General features: G+C 37.1%; 1 protein-coding gene across 1 annotated transcript in view; it reads right to left on the reverse strand.

Moving 5' to 3' along the window:
* The window catches only part of DNAH6 (dynein axonemal heavy chain 6), a 247,493-nt gene extending 225,199 nt beyond the window's left edge, over nt 1-22,294 (reverse strand). Inside the window, exons 1-4 of the mRNA XM_045828050.1 lie at nt 22,070-22,294; nt 17,694-17,862; nt 13,884-14,148; nt 551-818 (exon numbers count right to left, since the gene is read on the reverse strand). Coding sequence (XP_045684006.1) covers nt 551-818; nt 13,884-14,148; nt 17,694-17,862; nt 22,070-22,294 — 927 coding nt within the window. The remainder of the gene's footprint in view (nt 1-550; nt 819-13,883; nt 14,149-17,693; nt 17,863-22,069) is intronic.
* Between the last annotated feature and the right edge of the window lie 237 nt (nt 22,295-22,531).

Here is a 22,531-nt window from a genome sequence, read left to right on the forward strand (position 1 = left end):
TTGATAGAGATTTTAAGTATGGCCATACACCCTTGAACAGTAACATTTTTCATGATTACCTTCCCTATCCTCCAAAGTAAATATTAAAATTTCCTCTACTGTCTGAATCCATGGTAAAGGAAACACATGACACACTGGGAGGTGCTGGCCCATGAAAACAAGCCCCCAAATTATTTTGGACTAAAAAGTCTAGAATATCTCAAAGATGAGAGGTGGTAATAGGGTTTCCCAGCCTACACTGCTCAAAAAGATATACCAGTTTCCTGACCAACAACAAGGGAGTCATGAATCCACACCTGAGGCTGTGTCTTATCTAAGGGGACATGCGCAAGTCTCATACCTATGCATGTTACAGCCCTAAATTCAGAAATACCACTAGACTGCCAGACTCTTAAATGATGACAAGATGAAAACTGTCATCATTTAGTTAACATTAAATAGCATATTAGATGAACTATTCTATTTCAGGGATAGTCTTTATCAACACCTATAATAGATTCACACTTTGTTTTTCTGTAATTCTTTTAAAATATGATTAACAAATACATACACGATTCACAATGAACAAATTTTTTTGTAGAGATTTTCGAGATCCACTGATCTTCTTGGAGCGCACATTCTTCTTCCACACGTTAAACGCCTTCCATTTCCGGAAAAGTGAAAATAATGGAATCCTACCGAGTTCTCTGTGATATAGGTATTCCTGTTTCCATCGCTCAATTTCGATAAATTCAATATCATCATTATAAATGTGTGTTACTGCCTTTTTGCTAATGGTATAGTAGTCATTTTTGTTGATGTTCTCATAATTTACAACTCTATAAAAATGGAAATTGGGGCAAGTGAATAAAGTATTCAGTACAAAATTAAGCAATTACATTACTTTTTGTTTTAAAGAGGTAAAACATTTCTGGAAAACAAATATTATTTAAAATTTCTAAAAATTCTGAAAAACTAATTTTAGATTAAATAAATTACTCAAGAAAAGAAGGAGGAGCTGTTTTTTAACAATAGTTATAGCTCTTAAAGATTTCACAACCTTAGTGATATAGTTCATAATTTTGGTTACATGATGTTTATAAAAAATTAATTATAGATTATTACATAATAGCCACATATGAAAGCTACCTGGGAAAATTTTTTTATTTATAACTAACTTTTTATAAACTATTCAATAATAATAGTGTAAAAAAGTTTTATGCTACCCAGAATTTTGAGAAAGAGCAAAGCCAAAATATGATTTAGATAATATTAGAATCAAGACCCAGATTAAGCTAAAAATATGTCTAATTTATCACATAACAAAATAAATACTATTCAGAAATTGTTTTTTCAAGATATTCCTCTTTCATCTGTCATCAAGAGTATACTTCAACTTTATATGTTATAGGAAGTATATCAAGTAAAGAAGACAAGCAAGAATGGCATAAAAAAGAAGTAGAGATAGGTGAAGGAAAGAAAGTAATGAGAACACAAAGGACCAATTCTCTAAAACTTCTTAAAATAAGAACTTTCTTATAGGCACAAATATATTTTCTGCAATTTTAGCTTTGATCTTGAAATGTTGAATGCAACTTAAGTATTCAATAGTAGAACAAGTGTGAAATATATTATGATATAGCAAGTTATTAAAATATATTTGGGAATTTAGGAAAATAAAATTTATGAAGCTTTTATGGTAGTTTAGAACAATAAGACAAAGGTTAAGTGTAAAACAAAACCCCAATTGTTTCTACATTAAAACTATGCAAAAATTATATATACTAGCAATTAGGCAAGAATATGCCTGTGAAAATCAACTGTTTCCCATGTCCATGTTCTCTTCTAGTCCTTAGCTCTGCATTCTGAACCTGAAGTTCATGGATGACCCTTTACTATAGCCTTCAGTCATCTGTGAAATCCCTGAAACTGTTGTATGTAAACAAATCTATGTACATATATACGTTTTTAAGGAATTAGAACAAATTTTTATACGCTTTGGGTCTGTTAATAAAAAAAAACCTAAGAACCATTGGCATAAATAATTTTTTATTGTTGTTCAGTTACAGCTGTCCCGCCTTTTACCCCATTGCTCTTCCCCGTCCCATCCTTCACCACTCCCACAGTCAATCCCCCACATTGTCCATGCCCATGAGTCCTCTCTTCGTGCACCTCTGCTTGCCCCTTCCCATTATTTCCTGTTATCACCCTCCTCCCTCTCCTCTGGTCGCTGTCAGATTGTTCTTCATTTTCAGTTTTTATTTCAATAAAACTAAGTAAAAAAATCCTTTTTAAAAATTAGAACTGAAGCAGAATGAAAGCAAACCCAAACCAAGCACACAAAGGAAGCTGGGGGCTGAGGGTGCTGTGGGGAGGGGGAGAGAATGGAGGGTCACTCTCCTATTTTGGTGCTACGATGGAAAAATATCACCCTGGTCAAGCTTTTATCTGAGTGACTATCTGATTCTTTGTGTTCTAATTAACCCACACCAAAAATGTCTGGGAAAATAGAGGTTTTACATATTGCTGGCTAGGTATATGGGAAACATAAAATTTCCTTCCTTCCTTCCTTCCTTCCTTCCTTCCTTCCTTCCTTCCTTCCTTCCTTCCTTCCTTCCTTCCTTCCTTCCTTCCTCCCTCTCTCCCTCTCTCTCTCCCCCTCTCTCTCTCTCTCTCTCTTTCTTTCTTGTCAACAGGTAGAGCTGTAATTAGGACATTCTTGAAGAGATTCTCTCCAAAATGGGAAATTTCAACTTTTCTCTTAAACTGTAATCAGTTTCAGGTATTTCATTAACATTAGGTCATCAAACCAACCTAAAATCAAGAACAAACAGTTCACCACAGCCCTGGTGCATGTCTGGAAAACTCACCCTGTATAGGTCAATTTACTACTAAAGACCCTTCTAGAAGGTGGCAGGTGTGGTCCATGACATTCAATTTTAATTTATTGGTGCTCAGTATCACTTAGAAATTCTTTTTATTTGTACTTTCCTACCTACTCAAGATCCTCATTCTCAAACCCCTAAGTCTTTTCCTCCTCTACACATCTCCACTCTGCATAGAGCGAAAGAACACATGAGTTTTTTTCAGACTCATCAAAATCATCTGGGGTGCTTATTAAGAATCTACATTTCTGGGTCCAACATAGAATTAGAATCTTTATGTTTGGGACTCAAGATTCTAGTTCAACAAGCTATCTGGGTGTTTCTGAACCATGGCACTTTCTTTGAAAACAAACAATAACAACAAAATATGTTGACAAGGTGGGGTCTTTCTTGTAGCTCACTTGAAAATCACCATTCTGTATTTTTTCCTCTTGAGTGTATCTCTCATGCCTTCTTCCAAACAGTGATGGAGAAAAGACACTTCACTTTTTTCTAATTCTCCTGGCTTTGGGCTACTTTTCCTCTGTATCTAAAAATGTGCATGACTTCTCTTTAACTTGTAGAAAGTTTCCCTTTAGCTTGTAGGAAGCGTTTTCTTGACCCTGCTGCCTATTTAACATAAAATCCCATGTGTTCTCCTTTCTCTTAAACTTCCTTTGTAATGATATGTATCAGTTGGCCAAACCCTCCCCATCTATTTCTTCTTAAGGGTTCCAGAAACCTGTGTGTTCCTCATTACTCTAAGAAACTTATCTTCTCAAAGATGAACAGGGACTTCTTTCAAGTCCAACATAGTTGGTAGGTAGAAGGGGCAGCAGGGTCAAGTAAAAGCTTTGCAAGAATTAATAGGGCCTATGCACAATGGTCTGTAATCCTATTCTCCTCAGACTTTGCAGTTCATTACTGAGGGGTTACTCCCCAAATATATTCCTTGGATGTCTTTGCTTCGCTCTGCACACTCAGTCCCAGAGGGCTTATCCATTTCAGGAATTGGTCCGCCACTCCTATGCTTCTGACTGACTTATTCAGTCTTTCTTGGCATCCAGGATTTGGCCTCAAACTTCAGCTGCCTCCCGAATAGTTGTTTTGGATATTTGTTCCATCCAGGTCTTTCTTTGAAGAGATAATCAGAAAAAAAATATGCTTTCTTTAACACCTAAAAAGAGAACTTGGTTTGTTCAAGTTCTGTGCTGTAAAGTTCCTACTTTACTGATAAAGAAGATGATTTTATGATCCTATCAATTAAACAGATCCTTGGATAGTTAACTAATCAGACTGAGATAAATGTCTTAAATAAATTACACTTAAGTATGCTTTACTGGAAAAATGACTATACTATTTTCTTATTGTTCAACATAGAATCAAGGAGTGCCTTTTCAAAAGCATTTTACTCTAGAACAGAGATGTCCAACCCATGGCCTGTGGGCCACATGCCAGCAAGGATGGCTATGACTGTGGCCCAACACAAAATCATAAATTTACTTAAAACTTTTTTTTTTGCTCACCAGTTTTCATTAGTGTTTGTGTATTTAATGTGTGGCCCAAGACAACTCTTATTCTTCCAGCATGGCCCAGAGACACCAAAAGGTTGGACAACCCTGTGAACTGCCTCTGTTCATCTGAAATGTAACTTAGGCTCCAAGACTTCTGCTCATTTTTAAAAGCATGTGTGCCTTATTTGAGAGAATCATTCATGGAGGGAGAACTGCATGGCCCTTGAGGTAGGTCATAAATTGTCCTGTTTCTGTTCATTTTGGATATAACTCAAAGTACATTTACTAAGGTTCTAAAAAATTATTTCTCCACCTGGAATTAATTCCTTGATTTTCCAAAACAGTAAGATCTGTGATTTGTTATTTGAAATAGCAGCTGTGTTATACACCCCACAGTGACTGAAAATGCTCCTGTTGCTCTTTAAACTGGTCTACCAGGACTAATATTACAGAAACATGGTTTCTGTCATGAGACCTTCCTGCTCAAGAACTTCAAATAGCCTCCTGCTGCATGTATCATTAAATCCAAATTATTCTGCCAGGTGTTGTGTGACTCCTCTCCTGTCTCACACTAGTTTCTTCTCTGTCCACACAGATTGTCCTGATTAGTCAGGCTGGTTTCTTTATCATATCCATTTAGGTTGTGTTTGAACACACACACACATGCCTTCATTCACCCTGTTCTCTCTTCCCATCTCTTTCAAGCTTCTGATTTCTACAGTGAGAGAGTAATTCCTTACCTGCTTTAAGGGAGTAGGATAAATTAGATAAGCTCACGTGGCTCTATGCAAATCTAAGTTCTCTTGTTTTCATTATTATATAATTTTGATATGATTTCAACGTATTTATTGGATGAAGGTAAGTAAGAAAGTGCCTGCAGAGAAGTTAGCCATTTCCCGAGTTCACACTTATAAACTCAATCTGTTTGATGATGGTAAATATCATGATTCAATATAAGTTTAGATCTAACCTAAACCAGAGAAGAGAAATGGCTTGCTTTGCTTCTTGTGTGATTAACCAGAAATGGTAAAATATCTAATAAGAAACTACTTTTTACTTAGAAAATTAGACAAAGGCATAGCTAAGAAGAAACTTCCAAGTTTCTTTGATAAGAGAGTGCTCTAGGGCCCACTGTTCTCAACATATGGGCCTTGAAACAGCAGCACGTGGGAACTGCAGAATCCTAGGCTGTACTCCAGACCTACTGCTGCTCTAAGTCCCTGGTGTGCAAAGCTGATTGAATACTGGAATCACTGGGTGTGTTTTTAAGAAATCCTGTTGGTTAGGCTTCACCACAAGCCAATGAAATCTCTTGGAGTAGGGCCTAGATAATTCTAATTAGCAGCTAAGGCAGAGAACCATGGCTCTAGGTTCTTCAAATTTTTATATAAAATTAAGTCATAGCTGTTAAATTGTCATAGCCCCAGACATAACAGGTTTAGGAACCATCTGAGAAGCAACTTGATTATTTAAAAAGTAATATGCCCAAGCCTAGTGTGGATGTTTATATGGTTACACCACCCCAAATCATATAATTATTTTTCACAGAATCCTAATTAGAGCAGATATCTCACAATGAAGATTTCCTTTGTTATACAGGACAGAAATGTGTAATTAGCCTTATTTAACTCATGGTGACTTTTAAAAAATATATTTTATTGATTATGCTATTATAGTTGTCCCATTTCCCCCCTTCATTCCCCTCCACCCTGCACAACCTCTCCCACCCACATTCCCCCCCTTTAGTTCATGTCCATGTGTCATAAGTTGTTTAGCTTCTGCATTTCCCATACTTTTCTTGTCTTCCCCCCGTCTACTTTCTACCTACCATCTATGCTACTTATTCTCCATACCTTTTCCCCCTCTCTCCCCCTCCCACTCCCCTGTTGCTAACCCTCCCTGTGGTCCCCATTTCTGTGGTTCTGTTCCTGTTCTAGTTGTTTGCTTAGTTTCTTTTTGTTTTTGTTTTAGGTGTGGTTGTTAATAATTGTGAGTTTGCTGTCATTTTATTATATATGTTTTTATCTTCTTTTTCTTAGATAAGTCCCTTTAACATTTCATAAAATAAGGGCTTGGTGATGATGAACTCCTTTAACTTGACCATATCTGAGAAGCCCTTTATCTGCCCTTCCATTCTAAATGAAAGCTTTGCTGGATAGAGCAATCTTGGATGTAGGTCCTTGCCTTTCATGACTTGGAATACTTCTTTCCAGCCCCTTCTTGCCTGCAAGGTCTCTTTTGAGAAATCAGCTGACAGTCTGATGGGAACTCCTTTGCAGGTTACTGTCTCCTTATCTGTTGCTGCTTCTAGGATTCTCTCCTTCATTTTCACCTTGGCTAATGTAATTATGATGTGCCTTGGTGTGTTCCTCCCTGGTTCCAACTTCTTTGGGACTCTCTGAGCTTCCTGGACTTCCTGGAAGTCTATTTCATTTGCCACATTGGGGAAGTTCTTCTTTATTATTTGTTCAAATAACTTTTCCATTTGTTGCTCTTCCTCTTCTCCTTCTGGTACACCTATAATTTCGATGTTGGAATGTTTAACGATGTCCTGGAGGTTCCTAAGCCTCTCCTCATTTTCCTGAATTCTTATTCCTTCATTCTTTTCTGATTGTATATATTTTTTCTTCCTTCTGGTCCACTCCATTGATGTGAGACCCAGCTTTCTTTCCATCACTATTGTTCCCTGTGCATTTTCCTTTATTTCACTAAGCGTAGCCTTCATATTTTCATCTAATTTGTGACCAAAATCAACCAATTCTGTGAGCATCCTGATCACCAGTGTTTTGAACTGTGCATCTGATAGGTTGGCTATCTCTCGGTCGCTTAAAATTGCTTAAAAGGCCCTGGCTGGCGTAGCTCAGTGGATTGAGCTCGGGCTGTGACCAAAGTGTCGCAGGTTCGATTCCCAGTCAGGGCACATGCCTGGGTTGCAGGCCATGACACCCAGCAACTGCACATTGATGTTTTTCTCTCTCTCTCTATCTCCCTCCCTTCCCTCTCTAAAAATTAATAAATAAAATCTTTTTAAAAACACACACTTAAAAAAATCGCTTAAAAGTATTGGTCCTGGGGCTTTTATTTGTTCTTCTGTTTGAGCCATCTTTTTTTTTTTTTTGGTCTTATCATGCCTGTTATGTATGAGGGGCGGAGCCTTAGGTGTTCACCAGGGTGGGGCAACCCAGTCTCTGGGTTGTGATGCAGTCTGTGGGGGTGGGGTCCGAGAGGGAACAATGGCACTTGCTCTGCTCTCCAGTCCCTTCTGCCACTTCCCCCAAGCAAACTGGGCCTTTCTGGTGCTAATTCCCATGTGGGTGGGCTTCTGCACCCTGTGGGTCTTCCCAATGACCTCTCCTGTGAGGCTGGGTGTCTCTTCCTGGGCCTCAACTCCCATAGGTATTTTCAATCAGTGCCCTGAGGCTCTATTTCCTGAGCTGGGATCCTGGGTGGCACACAGTGCCTTGCTTCTCAATCGCCGCCTTGCTGGGTCTGCCGGTTGCCACCCCTCGGCTGGGGTCTGCCAGCCGCTGCTTATGCACCCACGGTCCACCCGTTGTGGTCTTGCACGCCAGGGATGCCTTATGCTGGTCCCAACGCTCTCTGATCTTCGTGCAGTGGCCTGCACCCGGCTGCCAGACTCTGCCCCTCCTACCGGTCTGGATGAACATGTCTATTTTAACTTTTTGGTTGTCTGACTTTCATAGAGTTCAAATTTCTGTCAGTTCTGGTTGTTATTCTGTTCTAAATTGTTGTTGTCTCTATCTCGGTTGTGCGAGGTGGCATAGTGTGTCTACTTACGCCTCCATCTTGGCCAGAAGTCTCACATTATTTAACTCATGGTGTCTTAATCTCAGCACTATTGACATTTTGGGCCAGGTAATTCTCTGTTGTATGGGGCTGTCCTGTATATCCTCCCTCTTGATAACAGCAGCACCATCCTCTCCAGTTATCACCAAAAATGTCTCCAGACATCTCCACATGTCTCCTGAGGGAAAGACTCTTCCAGGTTGAGAACCAGTGGTTTAATTTCATGTTTTTCAAATTTACATGATCACAGAATTTTTTTTTATACAACTAACTATTAAAATCACTTAGATCTAATGTTCCTGGAAATATATACACCAGGAAACAGTGAGGTAGAGGAGATGCTGTGTCTTCTTTTTGGCTTTCTAAGTACTATAAAGATGCTTTTGGGTTTTTTTGCGGGGTGAGGGTACTCTACCATACATCCTAGCTTATCCATTAAATTCTCATATCTTTAAAATTGACATTGCACAGAAGATTACATCACAGAATTAAAGGTGGGAATATCACATATGATTCTGAATTTCATATCTACAAATCACAAAACAATATGAAATAACAAAGTTCTTCATTTTGCTGCACATCAATTTCCTCATCTTCAAGTATAGAGAATGCTTTTTTAATTAAATTTATTGGGGTGACATTGGTTAATAAGATTATATAAATGTCAAGTGCATAATTCTATAATACATCATGGGTATATTGCACTGTATTCACTCCCCAAAGTCTAATTTCCTTCCATCACCACATATTTGACCCATTTATCTCCTTCAATTCCCCCATTCCCCCTTCCTCTCTGCTAACCATCACACTGTTGTCTATGTTTATGAATTTTTGTTTGCTTTATTTGTTGTTTTCTGTTTTATTTCCCACTACGAGTGAAATCATATGGTTCTTGTCTTTTCCTGTCTGACTTAATTCACTTAGCATCACATTCTCAAGATCCATCTGTGCTGTCGCAGGTGCAATGCTTCATCTTTTCTTATGGCTGAGTAATATTCCTTCATATATATGTATGAACTCTTCTTTATTCAATCATCCACATTGGAGTACACTTAAGTTCTTTGCAGTCTTGGCCACCATAAATAATGCTGCAATAAGTATAGGGATACATATATCTTTATGAATAAATGTTTTTCAAATTTTAGGGGTTACTCAGAAGAGGAATTACTGGGTTACATGGTAAGTCTATTCTTAATTTTTTGAGGAACCTCCATACTGTTTTCCATAGTGGCTGTACCACTCTACATTCCCACCAGCAGTGCATGAGGGTTCCTTTCTCTCCACAACCTCTCCAACATTTGTTATTTCTTGTCTTGCTGATAATAGCCATGTCAACAGGTATAAGGTGGTATTTCATTGTAGTTTTGGTTTGTATTTCCCTTATAGCAACTGAAGTTGAGCATCCTTTTATATATTTGTTAGCTATTAGTATGTCATCTTGGGACAAATGCCAGTTCAGGTCCTCTGCCTATTAAGAAGGGGAAGGGCCTAGTTAAAGAACAAGTATATATGACCCATGGACATGAACAATAGGGTGGGGGTTGACTGTGAGAGCAGGGGATGGGTGGGGCAGGGGAGAGCAATGGGGGAAAATTGAGACAACTGCAATTGAACAATAATAAATTGTTCAATTTTTTAATGAATTGTTTTTTGTTATTGAGCTGTATGAGTTCTTTATAAATTTTGAATATTAGCCCCTTATCAAAGGTATTGTTTGCAAATTTTCTCCCGTTCTGTTGGTTATCTTTTTATTTTGTTGATGGTTTTTCTTATTCTTTTTTTCTTTAGTTTTTGTTGACACTATTACAGATATCCCCATTTCCCCATCTTTGCCTGCCTCTACCCAGCCCCTGCCCTCCTTCCCTTTGGCCTTCACACTGTTGTCTGTGTCTATGAGTTATGCACATATGTTCTTTGACTAATCCTTTCACTTTTCTCTCATCTAGTCCTCCCCTCCCTGGCAGCTGTCAATCTGTTCCATGTATCCATGCTTCTGTTTCTATTTTGTTCATCAGTTTATTTTGTTCATTAGATTCCACATATAAATGAGATCATGTGGTATTTATCTTTCCCTGACTGGTTTATTTCACTTAGCATAATAATCTCCAGGTCTATCCATGCTGTTACAAAAGGTAAGATCCCTATTTTACGGCCTTGTAGTATTCCATTGTGTAAAGGCACCACAGCTTTTTTATCTACTCATCTGCTGATGGCCACTTAGGCTGTTGTCAGTACTTGCCTATTGTAAATAATGCTGCTATGAACATTGGGGTGCATAGGTTCTTCTGAATTGGTATTTCAGGATTCTTAGGGTATAATCCCAGCAGTGGAATTGCCAGGTCAAAAGGCAGTTCCATTTTTAGTCTTTTGAGGAAATTCCATACTATTTTCCACAGTGGCTGTACCAGTCTGAAATCCTACCAACAGTGTACTAGGGTTCTCTTTTCTCCACAACTTCACCAGCACTTGTTGTTTGATGATTTTTTAATTTCTTTCTCTTGTCTAATTGCTTTGACTAGAATTTCCAGTACTGTGTTGAATAACAGTGGTGAGAGTGGGCATCCTTGTCTTGTTCCTGACCTTAAGGAAAGAGCTTTCAGTTTTTCATCATTCAGTATGATATTAGCTGAGGGTCTGGCATTTTTGGATTTTAGTATGTTGAAGTATTTTTCTTCTATACCCATTTTATTGAGAGTTTTAATCATAAATGGATGTTGTATCTTGTCAAATGCTTTTCTGCAACTTGTGGTATAATCATGTGATTTTTATCTTTTATTTTGTTAATGTGGTATACCACATTGATCCATTTGTTTATGTCGAACCATCCTTGTACCCCTGGAATGAACCCCACTTGGCTGTGATATATTATTTTTAAGTGTATTGTTGTATTAGATTTGCTAGTATTTTGCTTAGAATTTTTGTATCTATATTAATCAGAGATATCTATAATTTTCTTTTTTTTTATATTTTCCTTTTCAGATTTTGGTATCATGGTAAAGTTGGCTTCATAAAATGAATTAAAAAGTGTTGCCTCCTCTTTAATTTTTTTGGAGGAGTTTGAGAAGAATAGGTATTAAATCTTCTTTGAATATTTGGTAGAATTTACTAGTAAAAATATCTGGTCCTGAACTTCTATCTTTTGGGAGATTTTTGATGATTATTTCAATTTCATTACTGTTGATTGGTCTAGTTAGATTTCCAGTTCTTCATGACTCAGTCTAAGGAAGTTGGAACTCTAAGATAGTGGATTTGGTGGTGTATAGTCTTTCATCGTATTCTTGTTAAGTCCTTTGTATTTCTTTGGTGTCTTTTGTAACTTCTCTTTCATTTCTGATTTAGTTTGAAACTTTTCTCTTTTTTTCCCCTTAGTCTAGCCAGAGGTTTGTCAATTTTACTAATCTTTTCAAAGAACCAGCTCTTTGTTGCTTAATTTTTTGTTGCCTTTTTGTTCTCTATTTCATTTAATTATGCTCTAATTTATACTTTCTTCCTTCTACTGACTTTGTGCTTTATTTGTTATTTTTTTCTTGTTCTTCAAGGTGAACTATTAGGCTGTTTCCTTGAGATTTTTCTTGTTTCTTGAGAAATGATAAAAATGATAAAACTGTAATGATAAAACTTACCTCTTAGTACCACTTTTGCTGTATCCTCAAAATTTTGAGGTTGTATTGTCATTCTCATTTGTCTCTGTGTATCTCTTGGTCTCTTCTTTTATTTCTTCTTTGACCCAGTCATTGTTTAGTAGTGTGTTGTTTAATCTCCACATGTTTGTGTTTTTTCCTGCTTTGTTTTTTGCAGTAGATTTCCAATGTCAAAACACTGTGGTTGGTAAATATGCTTGGTATGATTTCAGTCTTCTTAAATTAGTGGAGGTTAGCTTTGTGTCCCAACATATGGTCTATCCTTGAGAATATTCCATGTATACTAGAGAATAATGTATATTCTGGTGCTCTGCAATAAAAATATTGGTTAGGTCCATTTAGTTAAATGTGTCATTTAAAGTCAACATTTTCTTATTGATTTTCTGTTTGGGTGATCTATCCAATGCCTCATATTTTCAATGAGGTATTTTAGTTTCCTGTTATAGTTGTTTCTTTTTTGTGAGTTTCTCTCTTTAGTTCTTTTTTTTGGGGGGGAGGGGAGGCATATAACCTGTTTTTATTTTTATTTTACTTTTACTTTTTATTGTTGTTCAAGTACTGTTGTTTCCATTTCTCCCACCACTCTTCCGCCACCTGCCCTATCCCTCCCTGCCTCCCACCCTCAACCCTATCCTTTTGGCTTTGTCCATGTGTCCTTTATGCATGTTCCTTGATAACCCTTCCCTCTTTTCTCCTCATTAACCAGCTCCACCCTCACTTTTGGTAACTGTCAGTTTGTTCTTTATTTCAGTGTCTCTCGTTATATTTTGCTTGCTTGTTTGTTTTGTTGATTAGGTGCCACATATAGGTAAGATCATATGGTATTTGTCTTTCACCATCTGGCTTATTTCACTTGGCATAATGCTCTCTAGATCCATCCATGCTGTTGCGAAGGGTAGGATTTCCTTCTTTCTTTCTGCTGCATAGTATTCCATTGTGTAAGTGAAGCACAGTTTTTTGATAAACTCATTTACTGACAGGCACTTAGGTTTTTTCCAACACTTGGCTGTTGTAAATTGTGGTGCTATGAACATTGGCATGCATAGGTCTTTGAGTTGTACTTTTCTGAGTTTTTTGCTATTGCATTGAGTTTTTTTTTGAAGTCTATAGCCATCAAATCGAGACATTAATAGAGAACAATCAGCATTATACTGCATGGAAGATAGCTAACATACTCAAAATATCCAAATTGATAAAGTTATTGGTGAAAATGAAAAATGCGTCTTTTATTTTACAGAAAAAACTAAATGGACCTTTTGGCCAACCCAGTATTGCTATCATGCATCATTATTGTCAGTCCAAATATAAAACTTCAACTCAATTTCCCTAGTGGAAGTGCTCGTTAATCTAGAAATACAATTAATTTTCCAATTAGACAAAAGCACAGTTTTCAGTCTCACCTTCAACACAGGCATACATCAGAGATATTGCAGGTTTGGCTTCAGACCAATGCAATAAAATGAATATTGCAATAAAGGGAGTCATACAAATTTTTAGTTTCTCACTGCGTGGAACTGATGTTTACACTATACTGTAGCCTATCATAAGTGTGCAAGCATTTTTTTTCTTCAAAGGGCTTTCAATTCCATTATATGTTAATTTTCCCATATTAAAATAAAGTTATTTCTCTCATTTTAAAAGAAATCCTCTCTTGGATCCCAATATTCCTTTCACCTACCACCTTATTTCTTCTCTATCTTTGGCATCTGAAAATGAGACTTTTTTTACACCACCATCCTCTTTTCTCAGTAATCCCAAAATAACAAAAATATGTTTGTAATACTAATTAAAACAGATGGCATTACATAATATAAACAGAGAAACATACCAGTGCTTTATAAATAGATGTCTATAAATAAAGAAAAAATAAATAAAATTGCTGTGATTAAGATTCATTTGGTTATCATATCATATAATGATATGATATCATATATCAAATATCATATATCATATCATGATATTATAACCAAAACTATATTTTATCGTATTAATGATAAATATGTAATATAGTTATAGTAACATTGTGATCTTTTGTGTAGTTTCTATTGTTAACAAATTATTCATAAAAGAGAACTTACTTCAGATTATATGTATCATATTCAATAGAAGATCTGGGTACTGCAGGAATCATATAAAGAAATCCAATATGTTCATTTTCACATAGTATTTTAATGATTTGCAAGGGATCACGAATGTTGGCTTTAACAACTTCTTCCCGGTCTTGGAAAACGTACTTCAGGTAAGTTGAGGACCTCGTCCTGTGGAGACTTCTTCCAGTACTGATGGTCCGTGGCAGTTTGGGAGGAGAAGGAGAGAATGCCTCAGCAGAGGGCTGGTGGATATAAATAAAGCCAGAAAGGGGAAGGGATTAAGCAAAATAAATAAATAAACTCATAGACAGAGAAAAAAATGAGTATTTGCCTAAAAAAAGCCATAAACAAGTGACAAAATATTAACCTCAGGGACCAATTATTATACTGCCTGAGATTCCAGGGCTCAAAGGCAAGCATTTTGGACCTGAAAAGTTTCAAACAATTGTCACATAGTGGCAAGTACTCCCTAACCATAGATATATAACTTCTCAGTACTCCCTAACCATAGATATCCATTCCCTTTCCACAAAACAGCCCAGCATCAGCTCCTCTTGCCTTTTCGTCTTCTGTAACTCAAGTTCATTACATCAAAACACTATCCGCTCTCTGGCGTTCATGGGGGCCCACCACTCTCCCTGCTCAGAGGCTCAGCATTTACCCTCGCCGTGGCCTCTCCCCTCAACTTCCTCACCTTGTCTGATCACCTGATGCTTTCAAATGACTGAAAACTTACACAGCTATAATCATATCTCATAATAAACTATAGTTTTTTTGTGAATGTGAGGGGTAGTTACATTAAGTATTGGGAATAATTATGTAATAGCCTCATAATTACCAGTTCTGGAGACCATTGCTTCTCACATTTCAGTGTGTATGTGAATTAGCTGGACGTCATGTTAAAATGCAGTTTCTGTCAGTCAATCTGGGATGAAGCCTAAGATTCTACATTGCTAACCTGCTCCCAAGGGTTGCAGATGCTGCTGTGTCATGAACTACACTTGGAGCATCAAGGCTAAGTGCATACCATGCTCACAACCTTGAGCTTTGCGCTTTCCCCTGATTTGCACAGTCTGCACTCTCATTGCCACTCACACTCCTTTGTATCCCTGCAGCAAACTTCTTCGGGGGCAGCCTCACCCACATCCTCTCCTCCTGTTGAGGAGGTTGATAACCACATTTGAAAAAATCTGAAACTCAGTTCCAGTAGTCACCACCTTGTCTCTCCGACAGTATGAAGGTAACTGGCTTTAAGACAGAGAAGCACCATCACAGACCTGCTCTGTTGAATAATTGATGTAAATACATATATGATCTTTTTATTGCCTGTTAACATAGCTAATAGAGGCTGACGTTTCTATAAGAAATTTACTATTATAAGCTCTGTGGAGCAACTTGCCCAGAAATTTGTATTTACAGGGGTCATTACTTTCTATCTTTAATTAAATATACCATGTTGACTAGAAGTTCGAGGGGAGTATTCTGGAAAGCCCAGAGCTGAAGGAAATACATTTTTGAAGTCAAAAGATGAAAAGTTGTTTTTTCACTTATTGGCCAGGGATAGCAACAATGGCTGTTTTATTATGTAAAAAAGTAAACAACCAGATACTCAAAGCTAGAGAAATTACATGTTGCTTGTTCCACTGTTTCAAAAGGGCAATAGTCAACTTTAATATTTTATGAGACTATAATATTAATATTTGAACAAAAATAGATTTATTTTTGTCATTATTTCCTTTAAAAGTTTTTCTGCACACTAAATGAAAATTTTCTTCAATAACAGGCCTATACATTTTTGTCTGAGCACAATTTCTAATGACAGACATACCTCAAAGATATTTCACTGTCAATTCCAGACCACCATAATAAAGTACTTACTATAATAAATTGGAATGTAGTCTTTTTGCTGGTGAAGGGTCTTGCCTTCCATTTGTAAAAATGCTACACCCAGTCCTGAGCAGCATGGCTGACTTGGTTGGGCATCATCCTACCAAAGTGAATAATGGTTGCCAGTTCGATTCCTGGTCAGGGCACATGCCTGGGTTGCAGGCCTGGTCCCCAGTGGGGGCCAGTGCAAGAGGCAACTGATCAATGTTTCTCATATTAATATTTCTCTCCCTCTATATCTCCCTCCCTTCCCCTCCCTCTAAAAAATAAATTAAATGTTTTTAAAAAACGCAGTGCCTGTGAGGCACAGTAAAGCCAAGGGCAATAAAATGAGGTATGTCTGTATCTAACTCAGTGGGAAGATGTGATTCTATTTAAGTAGTCACATAAATTCAGACTTTTCAAGGCGGGATAGAATAAAGAAATTATTTATTCATAAGGTGTACAAAATCCTCTGTGATGGATGCCCAGTCTAGTCTGATAAGTCTATCTTCCTTAATAATCAGAAGCAAAACCTCCAACTTTTCTTTTTCCTCCCTCCCTCCCTCCCTCCCTCCCTCCCTTCCTTTCATGCATCTCTCAGGAAATCCTTGTTGTTTCACTTCCATTCTCAACTCATTCTCAGAATTCAATACCCCCTGACCAAGTGACCCTCTTCTAAAGTTAATTCCCTTATTTTTTTATGGCATATCCCCTTTCTTCCACATTTCCCTTCAACCTCTAACTCTATACTTAATTCTTCACTTAGTTATGGACTCAATCAAGTATAAGCCACACTTAACATTTCTTTCCATCTTCCTCACTTCATTCTAGTTACCATACAATTTCTTTCCTGTTCTTTCAGTGCAAGCTCTTGAAGCCCATTTTATACTAAATGAATTAATATATAGGCAAACATATATTTCCCGGCCTTATTTAAGATAGTTCATTCTTTCTACTTCACAGAAACCAAATCAACTGAAGCTGTACAATTTTATTCAATCACGTGGTATCATTCTCTCAGGATAGTCTCACACAAACCCAACGTGAGCCTCCTTCCATCTGGCTTCTCAAGTCCCCAACTCTCCCACCTTATCTGCCTCATTAACTTTCACTCATTCCTCAAAGCTTAGTGCAATTCCCTGAAGTAGGTATTCCTCCACTGACCATTCCTTCTATTTGGTTCTCCATCATTTTATACATTAAATAACCAATGAGAGCTCTTATCACACTTTGAGTGTTCGCCTGTCCATATGCCCACCTCCAGACTCTGAAATCCCTGAGGACAGAGCTTGTCCCCAACTCTCTATTTCCAGCACTCTAGTCCAATGCCTGAAAGGCAATTAGCACTGAAACACTTAACAATGTGGAAGGACCCTCTCAATAAAAAGCTCAGAGGAATCTTGGCTCTATTGTTATTTTTATTGTATGTATCCTCCACACTTTCTCCCACCTGTTTCTGCTTCTTTCCTTAATTATCCACAGGTACTTATATAAAGCAGTATTCTGGCGATTTCTTCCCAGAGCTTATTCACTAACTTTGCAAGACAACTTCACCACTGGACAACTCTCATCAGTTACAAAAGTTATCTATCTAGCTCAGTTTCTATTTCATTGCCTTTTACCAAGGTCTTCTAAGATCACCCTTTCTGGGAGTAATGATGAAAATTTCATAAAAGTTAAGACATTATTATGTGTTCTTTAAACATGCAAGAGAAGATCAGAAGACACTGTATGGATGCTGAGTTTCCTTTATGATTTTCCTCTACCACCCAAATTTTCCTTAAATAAGAAGAACTAAGAAGTATTATACTTCCCAAGTCCTTTATATTACCTGATAGAAAAGGATTTCACCACTATTCTTATGCCTTAAAAACACTTTAGCAACTAAAATTAAATCAAAATGACCAATTAAGTACTTTTAATACTATACCTGTTTTTTCAAAGCATCTGTATGCTGAAGAAGCTGAACAGGTAATTTGGTAAGACTTTCTTCAATGCTTCCTCGCGGTTTTATGAATCCAGAAGTGATCAACTGAAATCGATTCTGTTCATGTATGTATTCTGGCCTCTTATGATCTTGGTAGACTTTCAGCACTGGCTTTAGGAATAAACAGACATGTTAGTCTTTTTGATATTAATGTGAACTTGTCTTATTCTTCACTAACTTTGGACAGGGATAGCTCTGTTGGAAATTGATTTCCTCGGGGGACTAATTTCCTAGCCAAACCACAGTCATTGTAGCTGCTCCCACCATTGTTTGACAATGGACTATTGCTTGACTAGACTTTTCTAGTTGGCTTCCATTAATTCTGTATTTTAAATACCAACAAATTATTCTAGTTCTAACAGAAATGGCTCAGGAGCATGAAGTCATAGACTCACTAATTACCCATTACAAATCTCCACCGTTCACTATAACAGCTACTGTCGAAAGAAGCGTACAATCCTTCAACTCTATCCAAATGTCATTGATCATTTCCATTAGCCATAAGTGATTGAAGAACAAACAAAACAAAACAAAACAAAACAAAACCCCACCATGGTGGTATTATCTTAGGCCAATCTAATTTCAAATTAAGATAGTAAAAAATCATCATTTAACATAAAAACTAAATTTAAAAATTCACTATACTGACTTTAAGTTTCTAAGCATTATGATTTTAGTATGATAGCTAATCTCACGTATGGGAGTGAGGAAGAAAAAAGTTTGAGAGTAAGTATAGTAAATAGCTGTTAAGTTTATATTTAGTTTTGGATAAAAATCCCTCCTGAGTCACTCACTGAAGAAAAGGCAAGACTAGGTGGGCTACAGTTATGAGAGAGTGGGAGGAAAGATCTCAGCTATAGAACAATGTGGAAAAAGAACACAGACCAGAACCACAAGTTGAGAAAGGAGAATGGGGCCATGGCTGCTGTGGCTCAGTGGACTGGGCACTAGCCTGAGATCTGAAAGGTCATCAGTTCAATTTCTGGTCAGAGCACATGCCTACGTTGCAGGGTAGGTCCCTGGTTGGGGGTATGCAAGAGGCAACTCCTCGATCAATTCTCTTGCACATCAGTGTTTCTCTCCCTTTCTTTCTCTTTCCCTCTCTCTAGAAATGAATAAACGAAGTCTTAAAAAAAAGAAGGGGGCAGGGGTCCATGATGGAGATATAGGAAGACCCTGAGCTTACCTCCCAGAGACACACTGAATAATGTACACCTACATATATAGCAACTCCTCCTGAAAAACAACTAAGGGGATTGAACAGCCTCTGCACATCAAGTGAGAGATGGGCCACATAGACAAAGAGAGGAGAGAGATGCAGTAACCATGGGAAACTTACTTCTGTGGGCAACCTGCAGTAGGGAGGGATATCACTGAGAACCCATGTGCAGACTCACCTGCCCTGGGCACAGCAATAAAATAATGTTTTAAAGTGCACCTATAGCATATATGAAAAAAACAAAACTTTTTACTAACCCCAAGATGCCTGCCAAATGGGTAGGGAACTGCAGGAACTCTCCAGAACTGGAGGAACTGGCAAGTGCCATTGCTTATGTTCCCCCTCAACCCACATAGCATGGGTGGGAACTTAGCAAACACTTGGTACAGACCGCAAGGCTGCCACACCACACTCTGGCCCACCTCATCCAGCAACCAGTCCAGACTCAGCTAGCTTGTCTGACACGTGCCCCTGAAGCCATGGAGCCTAGGCCAATTTTCCTCATGCTTGTTCCAGACCTGGCCAGCTGGTCTACTGGAAGGCCCTCAGGGCTGCATGCCCTGGCCAATTCAGTCATGCCTGCACCAGCTTTGGCTACCCATTCTGCCAGGATACCCCTGCCACTGCATGGGCCCACCTAAGCTCCAGCAGGGCTGTCAAAGCTACCTAGCACATACAATCTATACACAGGTTACCCTTACCAAGTCTACTTCTTCAAGATAGAGGTAGCTGTTTTGTTTCATTCATAAAAACAAACACAGAAAGTCAAACAAAATGAGGAAATAAATGAATATGTTCCAAATGAAAGAACAAGAAAAAATTCCAGAAAGAACCCCAATGATATAAATATAAGTAATTTTTCTGATAAAAAATTCAAAATTTTAATGGCTCAGTATTTTACCATTAGATATATCAACATATATTCTCACATTTTCTTTATCCAATCATCACCGACTTAGGTTGTTTTCATGTCTTGGATATTTTAAATTATGCTGCAATGAACATAGGAGTACATATATCTTTACAAATTAGTATTTTTAATTTTTCAGTTAAATTCTCAGAAGAGGAATTGTAGATCATGTGGCAGTATTGGTTATGTAGTTTTCTTTTTAAGTTATTATTTTGTTTATTAAAATTTGAATTAATTCTTAGGTTAGTGTTTTTACACAAAGTAACATTATAATAAATAACAAATCAGCACTATTGGGTCTTCAAGAATGTTTTCCTTCAAAATGAATCAGTATTCAAGTTTGAGAAACAATGAAGTAAGGGCTAATATCCATTATATATATTTTTATTTATATATATTTTAAAAGATTTTATTTATTTACTTATTTTAGAGAAGGGGAAGGAAGGGAGAAAGAGAGGGAGAGAAACATCAATGCGTGAGAGATACATGATTGCCTCTCAAATGCTACCACCAGCTGGGAACCTGGCCCACAACCCAGGCAAGTGCCCTAACTGGTAATCAAATTGGTGACCTTTAGGTTTGCAGGCCAGCACTCAGTCCACTAAGCCATACCAGCCAGGGCATAAAATACATTTTATTAAGCCTCAAAAACTCATAGGAAAAGGCAAACAATCTAAAGTGGACAAAGGTTATTTATGAACAAAATCCAAAAAATATGTAACAAATATGACAATGAATAAATAAAAATATACTTTATTATAAGATGAAAAGTACAAAAATATGATGCAATTTTAACCTATTAGTCTAGCAAAAATAAAAAAAACTGGTAGTATAGGTTTGGCAAAGATGTGGGTAAACAGGCCCTTTCATACTCTGTAGGTAGGGACAGGAAACTGGTTAAATCTTAGAGTGCAATTGGGTAATATTCTTCAAACTTAAAAACATACATATTTTATTTATGACTTATAAAAATGCCACTTTTAGGAATCTATCTTTATATGTACAAAGGAAAGGCTATTCATTGCAGCATTGTCTGAAAGAGCAAAACAATAACAATAAAATTAAAAGGAAATAACCTGAACTCCTATCAGTAGGAGGCAAGTTGATGGGTACCATATTATGGCACATTCATGCCACAAAATACAATGCAGCCATTAGAAAAGATACCTCTGAATGCAAGCATTGGCAAAATTTCTGTATAGTTGACTGATAAGAGCACTTTGAAGATGGGAATATACAGTATAACCTTACTTGAAAGATACAAATGTTTATATACACACTCATATACATAACATATATATTTGAATAAACTATAAAGAAGCCTGAAGGGCAACCTCCAACAAGAGTAGTTAATGTCTGAGGATGGAAGTGAGAATTTTCACTTTTTAGTTTATACATTTCCAATTTTACATGAATTTATAATTATCCAAAGTCATGAAGGCATTCTTAAAATTAAGTATTTTTAGACATAAACAAAATTACTTAGGACATGAAGCATTTAAACATAATAAAACTATATTACTACTACAGGCATACCTCATTTTACTGTGCTTTGATTTTCTGTGCTTTGCAGATAATGCCTTTTCTACATATTATAGGTCTGTGGCAAGCCTGCATGAGCAAGGGTATTTTTCCAACAGGCTCAGATGGTAGCATTTTTTGCAATGAAGTATTTTTAATTAAGGTATGTACATTGTTTTTAGACATAATACTATCGCACACTTAATAGACAACAGTATCATGTAAACATAACTTTTATTTGTCCTGGTAAAGTAAAAAAATTTGTGTGACTCACTTTATTGCAATATTCATTGTATAGCAGTGGTCTAGAACTGAACCCACTATATCTAAATCTCTATCTATCTATCTATCTATCTATCTTACTAAAGTTCCCAGTATTAGATGGTATCCTAATATCCAAAAGAGCCTTACAACCTACATAGTTAAGTATTGTATTGTATATAATCCTAGAGATTTATCCACTAGCAACATATCCTTCTACCTCAAACTGCTTAAAACTCAGTATTTTTTAAATAAGTAACTGTGTTTACAACTTCATAAACAAGTTTTAACTTTTCGGTTTTCATTTCTTTTTGTTAAGAGTCTAGAAATACTCCATCCCCCGCAAAGCAATTTTGCAACTTCTTCTGTAGTCAAAAGCGGCTAAGATGTTGGTTTTTTGAACTTACCAGAGGCTCTAGTTTTACAGGCTGCTGTCGTTTTCTTGTCCTTTCCTGGGCTTTTGTGGGTTTCCTAAACACCAGGAATTGTGTATCAGTTGCATTTTCTGTGGGTGTTACAATACTTAGTCTTCCCTTTCCTTTTATACTACTCAGTCTTGTAAGCATAGGATTTTCCACCTGCTCTTCAATACTTTTTAGGTCGAAGTCAGTTTCTGAGGGGTGATGAGCCATCCTCACTCCTGTAAGTGTAGGATCAGAAAAAGACAAATGAAAGGTAGAACAACAGGACAGGGAAGTGAGGTTAGTGGAGGGGACTTAAGAGCTAATGAAAGCTGAATTTTCTCAACCCCAAAGAAAACCTATCAAAGTTACCCCATTCTTCCCAAACTGAGGACTTGAACCACAGGAATAAAAATTAGGAACTGTGTCTGACCTTCAAGAAGCCCTGTAGCTGGCCAAAACAAAAAA

The sequence above is a fragment of the Phyllostomus hastatus genome, unplaced genomic scaffold, assembly GCF_019186645.2.
Source record: "Phyllostomus hastatus isolate PE091 unplaced genomic scaffold, TTU_PhHast_1.1 phas_scaffold_78, whole genome shotgun sequence".
Classification (NCBI taxonomy): Eukaryota; Metazoa; Chordata; class Mammalia; order Chiroptera; family Phyllostomidae; genus Phyllostomus; species Phyllostomus hastatus.